The sequence below is a fragment of the Apaloderma vittatum genome, unplaced genomic scaffold, assembly GCF_000703405.1.
Source record: "Apaloderma vittatum isolate BGI_N311 unplaced genomic scaffold, ASM70340v1 scaffold7393, whole genome shotgun sequence".
Classification (NCBI taxonomy): Eukaryota; Metazoa; Chordata; class Aves; order Trogoniformes; family Trogonidae; genus Apaloderma; species Apaloderma vittatum.
Window position 1 is genome coordinate 6,548 of NW_009708518.1, and position 18,210 is coordinate 24,757.

At 41.5% G+C, this 18,210-nt stretch overlaps 1 protein-coding gene across 1 annotated transcript in view; it reads right to left on the bottom strand.

The window, feature by feature from the left end:
- Positions 1 to 700: 700 nt before the first annotated feature.
- The window catches only part of SCUBE2 (signal peptide, CUB domain, EGF-like 2), a 33,270-nt gene continuing 15,760 nt past the window's right edge, over positions 701 to 18,210 (bottom strand). Inside the window, exons 11-21 of the mRNA XM_009866582.1 lie at positions 17,785 to 17,901; positions 17,098 to 17,184; positions 16,294 to 16,398; positions 14,938 to 15,093; positions 14,378 to 14,581; positions 8,304 to 8,471; positions 5,564 to 5,725; positions 4,198 to 4,395; positions 3,464 to 3,616; positions 2,148 to 2,227; positions 701 to 1,358 (exon numbers count right to left, since the gene is read on the bottom strand). Coding sequence (XP_009864884.1) covers positions 1,206 to 1,358; positions 2,148 to 2,227; positions 3,464 to 3,616; positions 4,198 to 4,395; positions 5,564 to 5,725; positions 8,304 to 8,471; positions 14,378 to 14,581; positions 14,938 to 15,093; positions 16,294 to 16,398; positions 17,098 to 17,184; positions 17,785 to 17,901 — 1,583 coding nt within the window. The 3' untranslated portion in view covers positions 701 to 1,205. The remainder of the gene's footprint in view (positions 1,359 to 2,147; positions 2,228 to 3,463; positions 3,617 to 4,197; positions 4,396 to 5,563; positions 5,726 to 8,303; positions 8,472 to 14,377; positions 14,582 to 14,937; positions 15,094 to 16,293; positions 16,399 to 17,097; positions 17,185 to 17,784; positions 17,902 to 18,210) is intronic.

Sequence of the window (18,210 nt, forward strand, 5' to 3'; positions counted from 1 at the left end):
GATCAACACAGGTCTCCCTACAGGCCCTTTAAGAGCAGCCACTTCTCACATAAGAAACACAACCTGAGGAGAAGGTCACAGAGTCTGGAAATATTGAACAGCATTTTGCCATAGACAGCTTGTGCAGCTGCAGCCTGGTTGTATCTTTGTACACCTATTTCTCTCCAGCAAGACAGGAAAAACAGCCCTTCTCTGCTCAGCAAGGTCCCTGCAAGGTGCTCAGACAAGATAAGGAATATAGGGATTCAGGTTCAGGTAAGAACCTTATACAGGTTTAAACAGTCATGTACAAGAGCATAATCTACACAAAGTCTGCATTTAAAGTGAGGCTTGTGTGTTCAACTGCATCTGCTCAGAGGACAGAATTTTGTTCTCCTTGGAAGAGTCAACGCCTCATGCTGTCCCCTGCCTATGCACAGGGAGAGCACTGGGATTTAGCAAAGAATCTGTTCTGTTGCAACCTCTGCAGCCAGTCCGAAACAGAAGTGTCTAGAGAGTCAGGGTCTGTTTTCCATGGTGCCCTGGGTTTATTCTGGTATCACTCCATTTAAACCAATAGGTCACTAGCATGAACAGAGTATGATCCAGACCCAGAGCATTCAAGCTAAAATTCAACCCTTTGCTTATTCCTCTGTATGCCTCATACAACATATAGCTCATAGAAAAATAACAATTTGTGCAGTTCTTAGATTCACTGGTTTGGACTAAAACTATTTCACTCTTAGCTCTGAATTTCCTGTGTAGCAAAAGTTAAGACAGACTTCAATCTTCTCACTTTCAGTGAGACCAAACATGAACTCAGCTTTGTTGAGGTAACATGCATTAGTGGCAGCCCAGAGTTGGTCCCAAACCACACTACTTAGCCTCTCTGTCCTCGTTAGCTTTTAGAGTTACTGATGAAGCAGCAGGGCAGAGCTCTACAAACTTCTGCCTGGCATCATTTAGTTACAGAAATTATGGGCGTTGTCTAATTCAGAGGCCCATGAAATATCCTTGGTACCCAAAAGGTATTATCTGTAAAGGAATCAAAATTCTGTTCACCAAAATATTTGTATTAGTTGAGAAAGCCAAACTTTGCCAAGAATGGAGCTGGCAAGCTTCCCTGGAGTTTCTCTGCCAGTGTATAAAACACAGAAAGCAGCCCCACCTACCACAACCCCTTTGTGCGTGACTGGGGCTAATTAGTTTTTTAAGTACAGTGCCAACTATTTGTAAGGCCTCAAAAATCTGGAAACTTTAGAGCGCAGCAGTCGAATGAAGGATCTTGGGAACATCTCTCTTGACTCTTGGGCTGTGTACTTGAAGTAGTTCTGGGGATGCACCAACACGTCAAACAATGCTTTTATCAGTTTCTTGTCCTAGAAAAAGAAAAGTAGATTTTACAGTAATTCCACAGAGTTAGGGTCAGCATTACCAAAGCTTAACAACTGATTACAGGCATTTTACTTAACAAGTACTAATGTTTCAGGAGCTCAGAAACCAGTACAGCAAGGCTGACATTCAGGCCCTGGGGAAGTCACTGGAATTTCACATTTATCATTAGTGGCACCAGAATTTCTCACCCCTCACTTCCAACAACAGTAAATGGAAAACAAACAAACAAAACCAAAACAAACGAACACAGTCTGATATCCAGCATAATAAAGGTTTACTTGAGATGACACCCACTCAACTCGCCCACGCAACTGCCTCCTAACCAAGGTCAGAGAAATCCACAAATATTTTTCTTCAAGAGAGAAAAAGCCCTTGCTAAACTACAGCCTCCAAGTAGGAGCACCAAGATTAAATCCCATGTCCCTCAGTTGAAAAGCCCTTGCTAAACTACAGCCTTCAAGTAGCAGCACCAAGATTAAATCCCATGTCCCTCAGTTTGCTCCACTGATTACTTCTAGCACAGCCGTCATGAGGCTTGATGGGCAATCTCACCATGGATTTCCCTCACAGGTGTGATCCACCTCTAATCCCCTTAGGCAGAGGGTCTCGTTCACTGCTCTGCACAATCAGCATGTGCTGATCCCTCCCACTTCCCTGAAGCAGCATGTGTCTAGAGCACCAAGGAGATCTGATGCAGAGCAGAAGGCAACCTCACTGCCACAAGATAGCATCATTTTCAATCAAACCCAACACGTTTAGTGGAAGGAAAATACCTTAAGTATTTCTTGATGATTTTCGGATGCATAAAGTCTACCATCCCGAACAATGTCTTCTATTAGTTCTTGGTAATCCTCTACAGAGAGTGCACAAAAGAGTAACTTGCAGGTTCACATCACTTACATACTCAATACCCTCCTTGGTTACACATGTAAGCTCTGCCCCCAGAAGAACCAGTGGTACTTGGCCCTCATATTAGCATGCAGAAAATATTCCAAATGCTCTTCTGTAAAGAAACTACAAATGCTGTTTACTGTGAAAACAGCGTACTCTGCTGAGCTGCTCAGCACCAGTTTGTCAAAAGCAAAAGAAATCATAATGCACCTAGGACTGTAGTGCATACTGTAACCAAGTAGCCTGCTTCAAATCAACTGCACTGCAGAAACTTTTCTGTAAATACCCACAACTTGTTATTGACTTCTTTCTACAACAAGGAGGAAAAAGAAGATGTAAAATGAAGCTTTCTTAAAAGGCAAACCTCCTGGCCAATCAAAACTGAAAATGCTTCAAAAGGAGAAGTGTCCCATGGAAAATTAATTATCCCCCATCGATGAAACTCTGCAGACCGCAGCAAGGACAACTCCTTCACAATTAATCCAGTTAGCTCGGTCGTTTAGAGCATGGTGCCGATAACACCAAGGTCACGGGTTCGATCCCTGCTAGAGTCCCCATATGTTGCCTGATCTAGTTGAGAGGCGTCCCTGCCCATGACAGGAAGGTTGGATTAAATGATCTCTGAGGTCTCTTCCAGCCTAGGCCATTCTATGATTCTAATCCAGTGCGAACAGAAACATACCATAGCATTTTCACATTGCTTACGCTGAAGGGCAAAGCCTCAGCTGCAGTTTCACTCCTGGTGACTCTAACAAGGGTGGGATGAAACTCTTGCCACTTCTTTTCAGTATAGATATTTTGTTACTCAGTACTAGATTACAGATGGTAGCAGCCTCATGATAAATCAGAGGTGCTTTGGCTCTGCCCAATTCTTAATCCGGGTCACTCTGCTGCCACCTGCGGCAACCCTGAACCGGGAAGGCATAAAACTGCACACAATCGAAATTCTGCCTCCAAGCTCTGTATTTTGCAAGCCGGAGCTGAGAATCCCAGCTCTTTGTTTAGGTCAGTGGAAGACTGGAAATACAGTGGCACTTGAGTCTGTAGTGCAATGCAGCTACTGGAAGCAGTCTCACAGTGACGCTGCTGAGAGCGCTGGGTTACCTGGCTGCTCAGCAGGGTCAAGGAGCCCAGAAGGAGTTCTGCACTGCTGCAGCTGCACTAGTCCACACAGGCTCAGCTGCTCGGATCCGCTTACCATCATATGTTACATAAGGAACTTGGAAACCTTTGGCACTGTTCCCTTCATTCGACTTGAACTGGATCCACAACTTCTTAGACCTAGAAGTGAAAGCTATAGGGCGTTCGTAGGTTTGACAGGTTTCATACGTAGTCACTGAGTTGGAAGAAGCTTGCAAAGAAAACACACAACAGGCAGTTATCTGACAATCTTCATACTAATGAACAATTAAAAAATAGGTTAAACCACCACGACAAGAAATTCTTGCTGGCATTAAGAAAACTCCTCAAAATGAGGCAGGTCATCAGTGGGTGGCAGGCCATCAATGAGTGACTTGTCAGTCAAGGGATATTTTTCCTTTTCCTAAAAAAACCATCTACTGTTTGAAGGATGTGCCTATACTAGAAACTGAAGCTGTCTATTTGCACATCAGGCACCTGTACGGATGATCAAGCATCTCCTCTTTCCTACCCCAGGCTAGAATTGCTTAGAACAGTTCCTGACTAGCTAGCTTGAACCATTTACCCCTTCTTAACAACATTTCTGTCAGAGTTCACTGACACACCATATCCTGAACCTATGGAGCCACATTTCCAAATAGGGCTTCTCAATTTGTCATTTAAAGACATTTCTGCTCTTAAGTAGGGGCTGGTCAGGCTACATTTAGTTTATGTAAACAGCAATGCATGTTAGAAACCTGTGTGGCACACCGAAATAGATACCATATGCCTCAGCAGATATTCCAGACTTACAGCTTTTTCGCATCACCAGGTAGTCTCCACATTCATCTTCTATTGGTAGAAATATTTCTGGAACCACAATCAGAATACGACGCTTTGGTGGTGGGTTAATATTCCAAGTGCACTCAGTGTTTGCCGGATAGTCCCCAGGATAGTTTGGTGATTCGATATAGCCAGTATAATCTCCCAGTTCACCTCCACACTGTCTGTCTGAAAAAGCAACACCATATGCAAGGCTAGGCAAAGTTAGGTCATGCTACAGCTCTCTCTGCAGTCACTGTCAGAAACCGTACCTAGGTGACAGACACATGAACTTTTGCATCTGATGCAGGTACAGTTCTCTTTGGCAGCTTCACGCTGCTGCCTGCTTCTGCCTTTGTTTTTTCATCAGTGTTGAGACACAGAAATACAGACTAGTCCCTGTTAACACAGCAGGGGCTATCGGCCACACCACAGCCAAGCAGCAAGGCACTTGTAAGAGGACACAGATGTAGTAAAGCAAGGATGCTCCACTTGTTTGTACCACACAGAAATTTTTTATAGAAGTATCAGCTGAAGTCTAAGTGGAGTCTGAAATGCTCTGCTCAGCACTGTGCCTGCAGCAGCACAAAATAGGGAGTACAGCAAGCCCTTTCTCCACACAGATCAGCATTGCTGGCAGCAAGAGAGGGTGAAACCCAGTGCAGGGGGTTGTGCCTGTGCTCCTCAGTTCTGTGTGGCCACAAGGGTCTGAGTGCTACAGCGTCGTAACCATGTGTGGGTGTGATGCGCTCAGGGAACAGATTCTTTAAGCGAGAGACATGCAGCTCCCAGAAACATATTTCTATGTGTGTACATCTGTGTGTAAGTAAGCATCTCCAGAGGGTCTTCTGAGAAGTCTGCCCTCAATTCTCCCTCTTCAATTTACTTTCTGTTTTCTAACAATACAGCTAATCTAGAACAGTTGTTCTCTTTGTAGATGCCTCTTTCAAAGGTTGTTATTAAAAAGAAATCGTTACTAGAACTATTAAGTTTTGTGAGCCAAATTCCATTCCATTTAATAGAAGGGAAAGAAGTCAGGGTGCCAAGAACACAAACTCCATCTGCTATATCATGGGAGAAAAGATGTAATAGCAAGATGCAGAGTAACCCAACACCAACTGGCAAGACACAATTATCACTTACCTGGACAAGAAGGATGGAACCAGCCTCCAGAAATGGACTTCAGTAAGCCACGTGGGATGAGATGCAGGCAGGCAGCAAAAGAGGACCACCACCACTGCCTTCTCTCAAAGCCCCCTGGAGCAAAGCTAAATTTTGCCCTTAGAGTCACTCTGAATACTAATGGCCCAGTCTTTTTATTTATAAGAGATCATCAAAACCATCTTGCTATACTTACTTTTGCACTGCGTTATATTTGTTGACCCGTCAAAATCAGTAGTGGTGTTTCCAGGGCATGAAATGCAGTAATTTTGTCCAAACTCGGGCTGGTATGTCCCAACTGTGCAGCGAATACATCGATGAGTTGTGGTATTATAAAAGTGGCCAGGTGAACACTGAACTGAAAAGTAATTAAATATGCAGCATCATTTAAAAAGTGGCAGAAGCACACTGGATTATGATTTGATGCATTTTTATATATTGTTTCAATAACTGAATTGGCATATTCATAAACTATAAGGATAATTCTACAGAGGTATGAACAGATTTTAGTTTATCAGATCACTTTCCACAAGTTCAAGAGTCCCAACTGCAACATGATAGAGCAGTTCTGTGTAGCAGTAATAAAAGACATGGGGGAATATAACAACCATCATTTGTAAGCAGGGCACCAAGTAGAACAATGTGTTATCAAATGGTCTGGCCACCAGCATTTGACTTGAAAAATAAACAACTGTATGTGGAAATACTAACTAAACCTGCCAGCTTATGTCCAACAGCACGTGCGCTGCTGCTGCATCCTAGCACACCCCTATGACAAGCTCACCACAAGCAGTAGTGAAGGACTTCGGCCCTCTCCAAGTGCACATTGCACCAACAGTGGTGACTCAGCTGGTGTCTGGCCACCTTCTCTCATGACCACGCACCGTCTTGCAACAACTGGCCATGACTCAGGGTACAGCCACCTCCACCAGATCTGCTGCTGCTTTACTTCATCACGTCATGCAAATCATCACACTAGCTAGACACACACGCTACAGCCTTCGCAGGGCCTGCCGAGAGTACCTCCTGCATCACCAAAGCGAGATCCCTTTCTGACATACAAACTCTTTCATAAACGTAATAGATTTTATGGAAGTTTTAGACACGAGACAGACATACCAGAAAAACCCTTTCTAGCAGACTAACATTTTTTCCTAGTTCTCTGCACGCAGACAGGAAGATGATCTTCTCTCATTGCAATGTGAGAATACAGGACCCCAAACACCTTTGCCTGCATCTCTAATATACTCCTTTTCATTTGATTTTGCTTAGCTATTCTGCATCTATGCCCACCATCATCTGTACCGAAACCTGATAGAAAACAGTGAAGAGCATCAGCCATCTATGCTCTCAACTCCATCACCACCTTGCTGCTTTTTCCTTGTGGGAATAAAAAAACCCCAAACATTACAATAAAATCTTTTCCTATTCTTTTAACCTCATTTGGGAAGTTTACTTCTCTCAGTTCAACATGAAAATAATTTAATACCTTGCCTTACAAATGTAGCTTTTTGTGCTGCACAGTCCCTTTTTTCTATGCCTTTTAAACTCTGCTTGCTCCTGAGTAACTCTAGTCTTGCTGAGCTTTGTAAGCTAGCTCAGCCTGGAGTCCTTCCCTACGAGCTCCACCCACAATCCAAATGCTTCAGATAAAAGTTCCAAATAGGTCTTCCATCTGTGATTCCATGTCTCATGTGGCCTCTTCCACATGCAAATCCCTGAGCTCTTCATTCCAGTTAATACAAAAAATTCCTTTAATCTCCACTCTAATTTGAAAACTGAACCTCATTTATAGATCTGTTTTTGTTTATGTTAATTAAAACTGAGATCAGTTCCTCTTATCTTGATCCAAGGTTTTTAATGTGTTTTTTTAGTGATTTAAGTTTGCAAAATGACAAAACAGCATTTGTGGATTCAGTGATTCTTCACTGAAGAAATCTATTAAATATTACATTGTTACCAGTAATATTAAATCTTCAACCATACTGTAAAATTCTTCTATAATGTTGCAATTCTCAGTTGCAAACATATCGCAACTGACATTAGAGAGATATCTTAATCCAAATCACTACCAAATGTTCGCATCTGGACCTTACTTCTGTCCCTTATTTCTTCTCTACAGCAGATTTTCTATTAACGCTTTTTCTTAAGGTGATTTTGGTATCAGTGTTGTTCATTTATCCATGCTTTAAGACATTGGGCAAAACATTATATTGATTAACAATTCATCTCTCTCCATGAACATATATTTTTAATCAGCATTTGTAAAGACAAATTCATAGCTGCCTTGCCGCATTCTTACATTTTAGATAACTTAGATACTAACATTCATTTTTAAATGAATACAATCCCCATCTGATTTTCATTCCCATGAGGAAAACCTGGGGAGCTGATGGCAGGTCAGATCCACAGTGACCAAACTGAGAGGCCTGTCTGAGGTACTGCGGGGTTAGGCTGAATGCTAGCTTTTCAGGTATATCCCAAGGCATCCAAGCCAGTTCCTCATTATGAACATGAAGAAACTGTTTTCTTACTTATCCTCCAGGACTGCAACTCCCTCCTTCACCTTTTCATGTTGCTGCCGTGCTCAGACCCAAAATGTCAATAAGGCTTACTGGTCTTGATTTTTTTCTGGAGACTTTTTTTACCTCCCTGCTGTTCCTTTATATGACTCTTCACAGATCAACGACTTCATTGACCAACTTCCACGTATCTCCCAATCCCTTTTCAAGACTTGTATAAAAATCAGTTATAAACAAAACTGAGGCTTTTTTGAGTTTCCCTGCAGCCAGGTCAGGCTAGCCAACTACGAGACCCCTGAAAGGAGAAATCGTTGAAAGGAGAATGACCTTTCGCTGAACGCCCCACTTGTAGCAGCATAGCTACTTCTGCCTCACAGGAATGCAGTTCACCAAAGCAACGAATCTTGACCTTACCTTTGGTCTCACAGTCCTGAAACAAGGCTGCACTGCTATGCCTTGTTGTTAGACCTCCTCCGCAGGGGAAGCAGGATACTCTCCCAGCTTCAGGCTGGTATGTTCCAAGGGGACACGGCAGGCAAGGTTTGAAGCCATCAGGAGAATATTCACCTGGTGAGCATTGATCTAGAAGAGTAAGAACGCACTTACTTCAAGCTGTACGTCATAGGTGAAGGTATGTCCGTGAGTCTGCACAGGACCCAAAATCCCACGATAAAAATGCTCCCCTCTTTGGGAAGTGGGAGACAGGGTTTCAGAGCTGCAGGCTTGCAACAGACAGAACTTAATACATGCAATGGACCCTGTAAAACTGAAACAGACACCGATAACCTCTGTGAGCTGGAATGGACTTCACGTTTTGCTGCACACTAGACCTTTCCAAGTGCTCTCTGTCAACTTGTACAGTGCAATCACATAGTGATTATCTCCTCTTTCTACCTGAAGAACTCTTGGACTTGTTCCAAACGAAATAATTTAGTACTGAACCTAAGATGCCCAAAATATACTTCCAGATTTCTGTAAGTATTTTAATCTTAATATTATTGAATATTCATATTTTATAACCATTGGTATTACTGAACTCTGTGAAATCCTCAGGCACAAGTAATTGTGCAAATTCACTAAACTAAATTTTATGTGTGCCTCAAAGAATTCAATATTCTTCTCATTTCTCTGATACTGGATCTTAGATAATGATTATCTGTGCACCGGATTGCTGTGTTCTGTAAGGTGCATAGCTAATGCTAACTCAGTCTGACTGATTTTACTTCAACACACACATCAGTACTATCTAAGAAGCCCAGCAATACTTATGGTTATTTTTGAAAAATCCTGAGTTTCAAACTTTTCACAAAAGAACTGGCTTCAGTGCCAGTATTTAATAATTACCCTGCTCTGGAAAGGCACAAAACACTGTTGCAGTTGTTCAGCTGTGCTGAAAAATGTTGTCCTTTTAAAGACCTGCTACAATAATAAACTGTTAGTTTTAGTTTATAGCTCAAATAAATCACCCAGTGAATAGCTGTTTTGTTAGAAAGTTAAATTGGCCTTGGCTTCATTTCAGGATATATGACTAACAACAAGCAGGGTATTAACTACTGGTCATGATCAATGATGAAGAGTTTTGTTTATGGCTGATACACTGAGTGGTACAGTGAGTGTTCCTCCTTTAGCTTAAAAATAAAATACAGCAGGTTAAGAAATGCCCTGCTCTGCAGCTTATCAATGAAAGCTAGTGAGGAAGTCTTAGCTCTTGTTTCTGACTTTTTCCACCACACATCACTTCTGCTCTCATAAGGACACACATTCATTTGCTCCCACACTTTTTAAGCCCTTCTTCATTTTATAAACATTCCTACGGAACACTCCTCTCTGTGGTCTTTGTGCAACTAAACAAACATGAATGAATTAAGGCTTTCATTGCAGCACTCCTAATAAGGTAAGGAAAGAGCACTATTTACAATTCCATGTAATTTCCTTTTACAAGGAAAGACAATCAAAGTTAATAAAAGCAATTTTGAGAAGTGACTACTGACTTCAGAAACGCAGAAGCAATGGAAAGACCAGGGCAAATCCCCTTCCCCCAGAAAACTCTATGGCTCTATGAGAAATTAGTGCTCTGAGTGGTCTCACTAGAGACTACCTGCTCTCTGCTACCTTCTATTAATCTCTTTTCGCCCTCATTTAAATCACATGTTAAGTTTGGCATGGTTTGGTTTTGGTTGGGTGGGGTTTTTGCATTGCTTTTGTTTTTGTTTTGTACACTCACACATGTAAAAGCACACAAATTCAACCTTAAAACTGTACTTTGTGTTTCCTGAAGTTGTTAAAAGTCCAGCATAACAGTAGGCCAGCTAATAGAGCTCCAAGGAAACCTGTCTCAGGTGGAAATGTTACATTTGAGAACTTATCCCATAAGATCTCTCTGGACAATTTTATCATCTGCGTCTTATTTGTCTTATAACCGTGTGTTGTAAAATTGTAGAGTCCCTTGTGGAACAAAACTGAGTTAATCTAAGTCTTCCAAGATTATTTAGCAAAGTGTCTAATTCTTGAAAATTTGCAGCGAGGAAGTAAACTTAAAATCAAACAGTTCAAGCCTTAATAGATCCTAAGTGCATAAGGTTAATATATCAAGATACAGGTGTGGCTATTGACAGGCTAACGAATATTCATTATTCAATGCAAATATTAAAGTTACCCCAAGTGATGCCCAAGTTTTCAGGCCTCAAAAATACAGCAGTTTCTTCACATGACTACATCAAACCAAGCTTCTCAAAGTGATACAAGTGTCCACACAATGTGATCCACAAACACGTTCCTTGTAAATTGCTCCCAGTTCCTCCACGTCTTCCATCCAGACACGTTCCACACACAGGCCAGTCATCTAACCCCACTGGAGCAAGAGCAGGTAAAGAGGAAAGCCTGTTCAGCAATCACCAGGGACCAATTTAGCATAACAAATGGACTTGGTGCTGCTAGGGTCAATTATAGTAACATTAACTATAGGGACATTATGTTGACACAGGAATCATCCTACAGAAATCCACAGGTTTGTGTATGAAATCAGGATAAAACAAATGAATCCTCTCTAAAAAAAAAACCAAACACAGAAACAAACACAGAAACCCTGAAACAAACAAACAAAACCCCCAAGAAACACTTCTAAATTTTTCCTGTAATTTGCTCAAATGAAACTATTTATAAGCTTAATTTCACAAAACTAGAAACTGCATGGTCCCACCTGACACCTGGGAAATACCCAGTGAAAACAAGATCTGAAGATTTGCAAATAATGACATTAAATCAAAATTCCACTGGCTGGCTTTGCTCTTTTTTTCAGAAACCTGATTGTTTTTCTCCAAATGAACAAAAGAACCAACTGTCTCTAGTAGACTTCATTTCTGCAGCCACTGTCTTTGTTTGTCTTCAATACCCATTAAAAACCGGGTCTTGAGTCTCATGCAGCTGTTTTACAGAAAAAAAATAAATATGTGAAAGCTTTTCTGATGCAAAAGCAAGAAGAAAAGAGAGGGAGGGGGGAAGAGAGGGGCCCACAGGGAATCAGGATTAACAGTTACAAAGACATTTAAAGGCTCTTCCCCTCTTTTCAATACATTAGCCTTTGAGCATTTGCTCCTACAGACAAATGCTGTAGTATCTCAGAGGCTGAGAAGGTGAACCTCATAAAAGAGGTCATGATCCACCAATTCACCATTTTCTTAAGAATGATGCCTTGACTTTATAAGGAAAATCACCAACAACTGATGCAAATTGATTCTGAAGGGGCATCCTTTAAGTTATTGTGTTTTAGCAGTTCACACATTTAGGTCACATGAGATAGTTACGCATGCTAAGGATCTGTCTTAAATCTATGACCGTCAGAGCAACCAAGTTAGATGCAAAATAGCACCCTTTCTTCCATTTGATAATTTATTTTGTCTTGACAGACTTCTATAAAACAATAAATAAAAATAATAAAAAAACAACATACAGTTCTCTGTTGGGTAACACAGCCATTAACTGTAACAAGCTCAAAGGCAGGCAGCACTTTGCTTTTCTCTTTAAATACATCTCTCATGAAATGTTAATACTTTATTTTTAAGCAAAGAGGAGAAAACTCCTGAATGCAGAGCAATGAAATGCATCAACACCTTCCACATGAGATAGAGCTGCTCAGCATTTACATCAGAGCAGCACCTGTACCTGTGCTGCTCATGCTTGCTCTTCTCTGAAGTGACAGCTCCTTGGATGAATCCACAGCATGCTCACATGTCCTTTTATGCAGTGGTTGCAGATAATGGACCTTCTCATTATCTCCTTAAAGTATTCGTGAATCAATCAGGAGCTGAACTTCCCTTCTTATGCTGCTCAGGTACAAGTAATGTTTCAGACAGCACTGTGTGCCAGGAAGAGGACCAGTACCAGACTATCTGAATCAATAAAACTGTATCTAAGATAGCCATGCTCCAGATATTTTGTTTTTAAAAATGTATGAAAAACAATGAACTTCACTCTATCTGCATCACAGAAGACTTTGTGCCCTCGCTGCTTCCTGCTCCTCTGGTCAAACTGAGCAAAATCCCTTCCCCAGTGTTCTCTGCCTGCCCAGAGAACACACCCACCACCTGCACTGAATCCATCTGCTGACCTGGCATCTCTTGCTATGGAGTCACTTTCCCCCAGAACCATTCGCATGGCTGGATAAGCAAGGCCCCAATCCTGCCCAGTCCTCAGCAGCTCTGCAAAACAGACCAAAACAAAACAAACAGACTCTCCCACGCACATCCCTGAGCCAGCTTCTTTCTCCCCTTCCTCACTGTTCACACTCCATTCTCCTCTTCTCAGTCTATTTCTCAGCTCCTCCTGACAGGCAGTCAAAGCACCAGCAGCAGCCGCCCAGTGCCGCCTTTACCCTACACCCTGGGACAATCAGCTTTTTCTAAGGAAATGAGGCGTAGGTAACAACGCTGCCTCTGCCTGGACTTTTATGTCCCCTCGGCAACCAGTGAACTTTCTGTCCAACTTCCAGCAATCTGACAAAGGATGTAGAGTGGTATCAAAAATACCAGGTTTCTGTACTTTTAATGTAAATAAGTGGGAAACATGGAAGTGGAGCATCCATGAAAGTAAAAGGCCGTGGTGCAAGTTCATCTCTTGTTACATCGCAGCAAATCCACACAAGGATATGGTCTTCAGCTGCAGAAAGGAAGATTCATTTAGTGACTGCACTTCTGTAGGCGTAAGCGAATCGAACCATAAGGAACGAGACTCACAGGGAATCAAGTTCCGCCGCTCACAGCAGTACCTGTTAAGACATCCAGAGCAAACTGTGGCACCAAGTCAGCAACAGAAAAAACTCGACTAAACTAAATTTGCCTTCTCTACCTGCAGTACTTTTAGCTTACTTGTTGCTATTTTTTCCACATGAAATCACAAATGGCTTGAAAGCCATACTGTGCTATGTAAAATGGACTGAGTTTTTCAAAGCCTTCCTCCAGCATCCAACAGAACAGCTTGAAAACATCCATGTAAACTCATCTTGGTGAACTTCCCAAAGTTTTTCAGACTTATTACCATGTTACAAAAAAAACCCCCAAAACAACAAAACTGAACTGAAAGCTTTTTCCAACAGAATTCCTGAGTAATTCCCTAGTCTGCTTGCTTGCACAGATGTCCGAAACGTCATGAATTAATTTTTCTATTCTATGAATCCAAGTTCTCCAGAGTTTTTCTGGAGTTAGCAAAACTAGATTGGAAAACCTATTCTGAGGCTGAACAGGTTGCTGCTGAAGATGTACTAATTCAATTTGACAAGCATTTTAAAGGCTCACTGATTCACAAAACCACCTACATGCTGCCTACCCTATGCAGCCTGAATTAGCCGTCATGGTTGTTAGGTCCCTGTTAAGATAACATCTGACCCCTTTCCTTCACTTTTGTGCTTTGGAAGCATTTATTATGGGCTGCATTATGGTGGTGCCCTCCAGTGCCATGATAATTAAGATTTTTCTCAGTACCAGCCTATAAAACCGCTATTCTCCATGAATTTACAACTCTGTCACAAAGATTCTCTGGGACTCAGAGCTTAATCATCAAAGAGAACATTACTGCATCAAATTCTGCTCAGCCATTTTTTCTGGAACATGGGAGAGATTAAATGTTCACAAGTTCAAGAAACACACTGTTACACTGGCTATTAAAGCTAGTCTTAAAAATAACGCTGGTGATGTCAAGGCTACTGGTGCCTGATGTTACTCCCATGTTTTCCACCTTTGAGCTTACTGTAGGCTGTGCACCAACTACAAGAAAGCGCAACGCACCGAGTCCTCATTCCACTCTAAAATACAGCAATTGCCACCTATAAATGCAGAGAGCAGCACATCTCGGTAGCACAAACAGTAACCTCTACTTCTTCACACACAGCCCTACTCTCTCCTGGACAAGCATCCCACAACCTTCCTAAACTCACCAGATCTGAGCAAAACACTAAACCACACATGACAGCGTGTTCTTATTTTACATTTACTTACCACATCTGTTTCCCACATGCATCTGTCCTGCACCACAAGACTGCTGTGGCTCTGACAGCTTGAGAGACTTTCTGGCCACTTCATGGTCCATGCCAGAGACGCGAATGCGGAACTGGTCCCTGCTGACCGTCTTCCGTAAGGTTCGAATGGTTTTACGGAATCTCTTTTCAGTCTTTTTCCGAGCACAGCGCACATCACATGTGTCTGAAAAGTATCAAGGGTGAAAGCTCATATAAGTGACCATACAAAAAAAACCACCCACAAAAACCAACCAAACAACACAAATCACTGAGAAAGCAAGTTCTGTGAACCAGTGTGAAAGCCTTAAGGACAGCACCACCAGGGTAGAAGAAAATTCATCAGACCACAAGATTATAATCTATGGGAAGCTCTTTGATACTAACCCCATCCCTTAGTCTCTTTGGAGCAGCAAAATTCATTTTCAAAACAGGAGATACTTTTTATTATAATTTTGCAAACAGATAGCAGTGAAAATATAGAAATTAAGGAGCAAATGGCAAGAAGCTTCAAACCGCACCTTGGATTATTTTCCAACCAACCTGTCACCTCCTTTTGGCTTGTTTCAAGCTCAAAGTCCGCAGTGATATAAATTTCTCTAGTCGCTGTCAGTCTACTGAGGGCTCCATGAACTTTCTTGCCAGAGCTGCATGTTAGGTTTACATAGTGGAAGCTCTCCATTACTGAATTATGTCTCTCTGTGTAAACAAAATTAAAGGAAGCAAAAGCTTGGCCAGCTATGTTACTGAACATTCACTAGAGCTCAGTGCACATGTTGTCACGAAGAGTTAAGGGAAGCAAATAATCAACTCCACATGCCAGTAAACAGTTTGGCCAGTTACTCAACTGCTACACCCTCATGCAGATTCATGACACCGGTGCACCTACCGATGTGGTGTTGGGCTGAGACTGGCACTGCAGCAGGTCTGAGGCATGATGCTCTGCGAGGAGGAGAGGTTGGCTGCCGTGCTTAGCCCACTTGCCCTGCGTTTTGCTACCGGTTCTAATGAATTCCCTTTGCACTATGCAAAGCATCTTAAATCCATGACATTGCCTGCATCAGGCAGGCTACTCAAAGGAAAAAATTCTGCACTCATGTGAAGCATGTGAAAAACATGCTAGCTTATAATGGTGTTTAATTTAAATAGTGGCTGTGTATACAGGACATTTGGAGACCATTTTCAAGGGTTCAGAGAGGAAATAAGATTTAGTTAAAGAACATACCAGGAATAAGCTTTGGTTCTGCAGTATGTAACTCTTCACTGACTAGCTAGTTTGGTTTCTCACTGTTACTCTTCTAAGGACAAACAAACTGACACGCTGATTCATCATATTATTTAGCGACTTCCCTCAGCTCAATTATTTTCTTTTTTTTTGAAATGTACTCCTCCTCATTTTCTGCTGACTTTATAAATTCCCAGGCTATACTTTCTGCTTTGGAACAGATGGAAGAGCTGACCCATCTGGGGCTGCTGTAGTATAAAAGGAAGACAAGAAAAAAGAGGAATAACTCTTTGGTAATAGAGTCTGCATAAAAGCCCATGAGATGCTTCACTGAAGCATCAGACAGTAAGGACCAGGTGAGAAAGGAAAGAGTAAAAAGGAAAGGGAGAAATCAACAGAATGGTTGATTTTACTGAGAATTTATTGGCAGTAGTACAAACAAAAAAGGAGAAGGGCTTTCCTAGCAAGATTGTAACGTTGTCACAAGGAAGTCCTGTGACCTGAAATAACTATTGCAAGAATCATGGATGGGAAGGAGTGCGATTCATGATGTCAGTGAAGAGCAGAAAGCTTGCAGTCCTCTATGCTTTGCTTATGGTGTACTTCACAACTGGAAAGCACTTAACCTCTGAGCTATAGATCTAAACTGCTTATCTTCATTTTTATATTCATACCTGGTATCATCTGTTCCAGACCTTCTTGAAACATCTCAGTCTTTTTCAAACTACATTTTCCTTCATTTAATTTAAAGGTTACGCTTATCTTGATGGCTGAAGTATCTTCAAGAAGAAATAATGACATGTTATTTTAAAAAGGAATAGTAAATTTAGATAATTTCAATGTCACATCATAATGATGACATCAAAAATATGTTGACATAAAGTGGAAAAAGCTGTCACCACAGAAAACTTGAAGAGATGTTAGCTTCTACCTGCTGGAATCGGAATAAGATATGATAGATTTTATTCAAATTAAAAAAAAAAAAAAAAAGAAAGCAGCAGCACTCAAGTCCAGATCTGTTATCAGATAAATCCAGTAAAGGTTAGCTGAAATCAAATGAGATACTCCAGTTCAGAAAGTAGTTTATGTCTATATAAAAGAGTACCTCTTATCTGTTTAGCTTTAAATGCTTTCTAAACTTTACTGTCCAATAGCTCAGCTTAAACATATTGCATGTTACCAACATCATCCAGTTTGGATGTCTAAAAAGAGGCCTGACACTCCTGGCCTAGCTGTTTATTTCACTACTGATCTTTTTATTTTTTCCTTAATTTTAAGTCTTAGTTTGTGTGATGCTAATGAAACACTATAAGAGAATTTCCTACTGTAATCATAAACTGTAATCATGAGGAAGAGGAAATAAAAACAGAGGGAGTATAACAGAGAGCAAAAAATAGAAAGTCAACAGAAACACCCTTATTTCAGTTGTCTATTAAAAGAAATCAGTCAAATCATGCAACAGTAAATCTAGTTTTTACCCAGCCAGATGGAAGCATTTGCATTTTGCTGCTTTTTCTTAAGCTGAGATGACCTGCCACAGGTGAGGGTGTAGGCATCTTGTGTTCCTAACAGACAGATCAGACAGACAGTAAAGACACAGGCACTTGCACAGACTGAAGGTTCCTGTAGTATAAAAGACATTTTTAATTTGTTGATTGGCACAATCATCTTCACCTTTTTCAGCAACGTTGTTCGTAAAATACTCAAGGCTAGAGCTTGTCTCATTCTAAGCAATTTCAAGGGTTGAGGAAGAAAAGCAGCCTCTGTCCCACAAGCATGGGCCCAGTCCGCGTGCTGCGTCCTGCGGGGCGGAGGGGCAAAAACCTCAGACCCCACGCAGGGCTGGAATGCCTTCGCTCCATTCAGCAGCGGCTCTCAGGGCCAATTAAGGAATGGCCCAGGGAGCACGGAGAATTCTGCCCTTTTTTCCCCAGCTTCAAAAAGACAGTTGTCATGAGAAGGAATCCGAGAGCAGAGCGGTAATAAAAGACAAGAGCGGGCGTTTCTTGGGATGTGGCAGGGATATGGCTCTTTATTATCTATAGTGAAAGCAGAAAGGTCCCTGTTGATTGTCTTCTTCTTGGGGCTTCCATAAGAGTTAGGAGGTTTGCTATTCTTATGCTCTCTACAGAAGCATATTCTTGGTTTCGTTGTTTTTTACTTACCAGAAAATACCTGGACATCCGAAGAGCAGCTTAAGAAGCATCTGTCGCTCCCACGACTCTTAATGCAGTGCAGCAATACCTTGGGTGCCATACTATCAGGCAACGGACCCTTTGTCTCTAAACAGGATAAAACAAAAACTCACAGAAGTAAAATATCTACAAACACCCTACTAAGTCATCGTGCAGCTCCTTTGTAGCTGGTACCTGAGAGCACCCGTGCAATTAATACGCTATTTAGACAGAAAATCAAAGCAAAATAAAATCACTGGACGATCACACCACAGAAGTAATTTCCTTTCAGGTAAAGCTATCGTCAGCAAATCTTCTCATGCAGAGAAACAAAAGGAAATAGCAGAATAAGCCAGATAAAAGCACAGGTAGGAAAGCACCAAAATCACTCAAAGTATCTCCTGTTTTTTTTGGGGG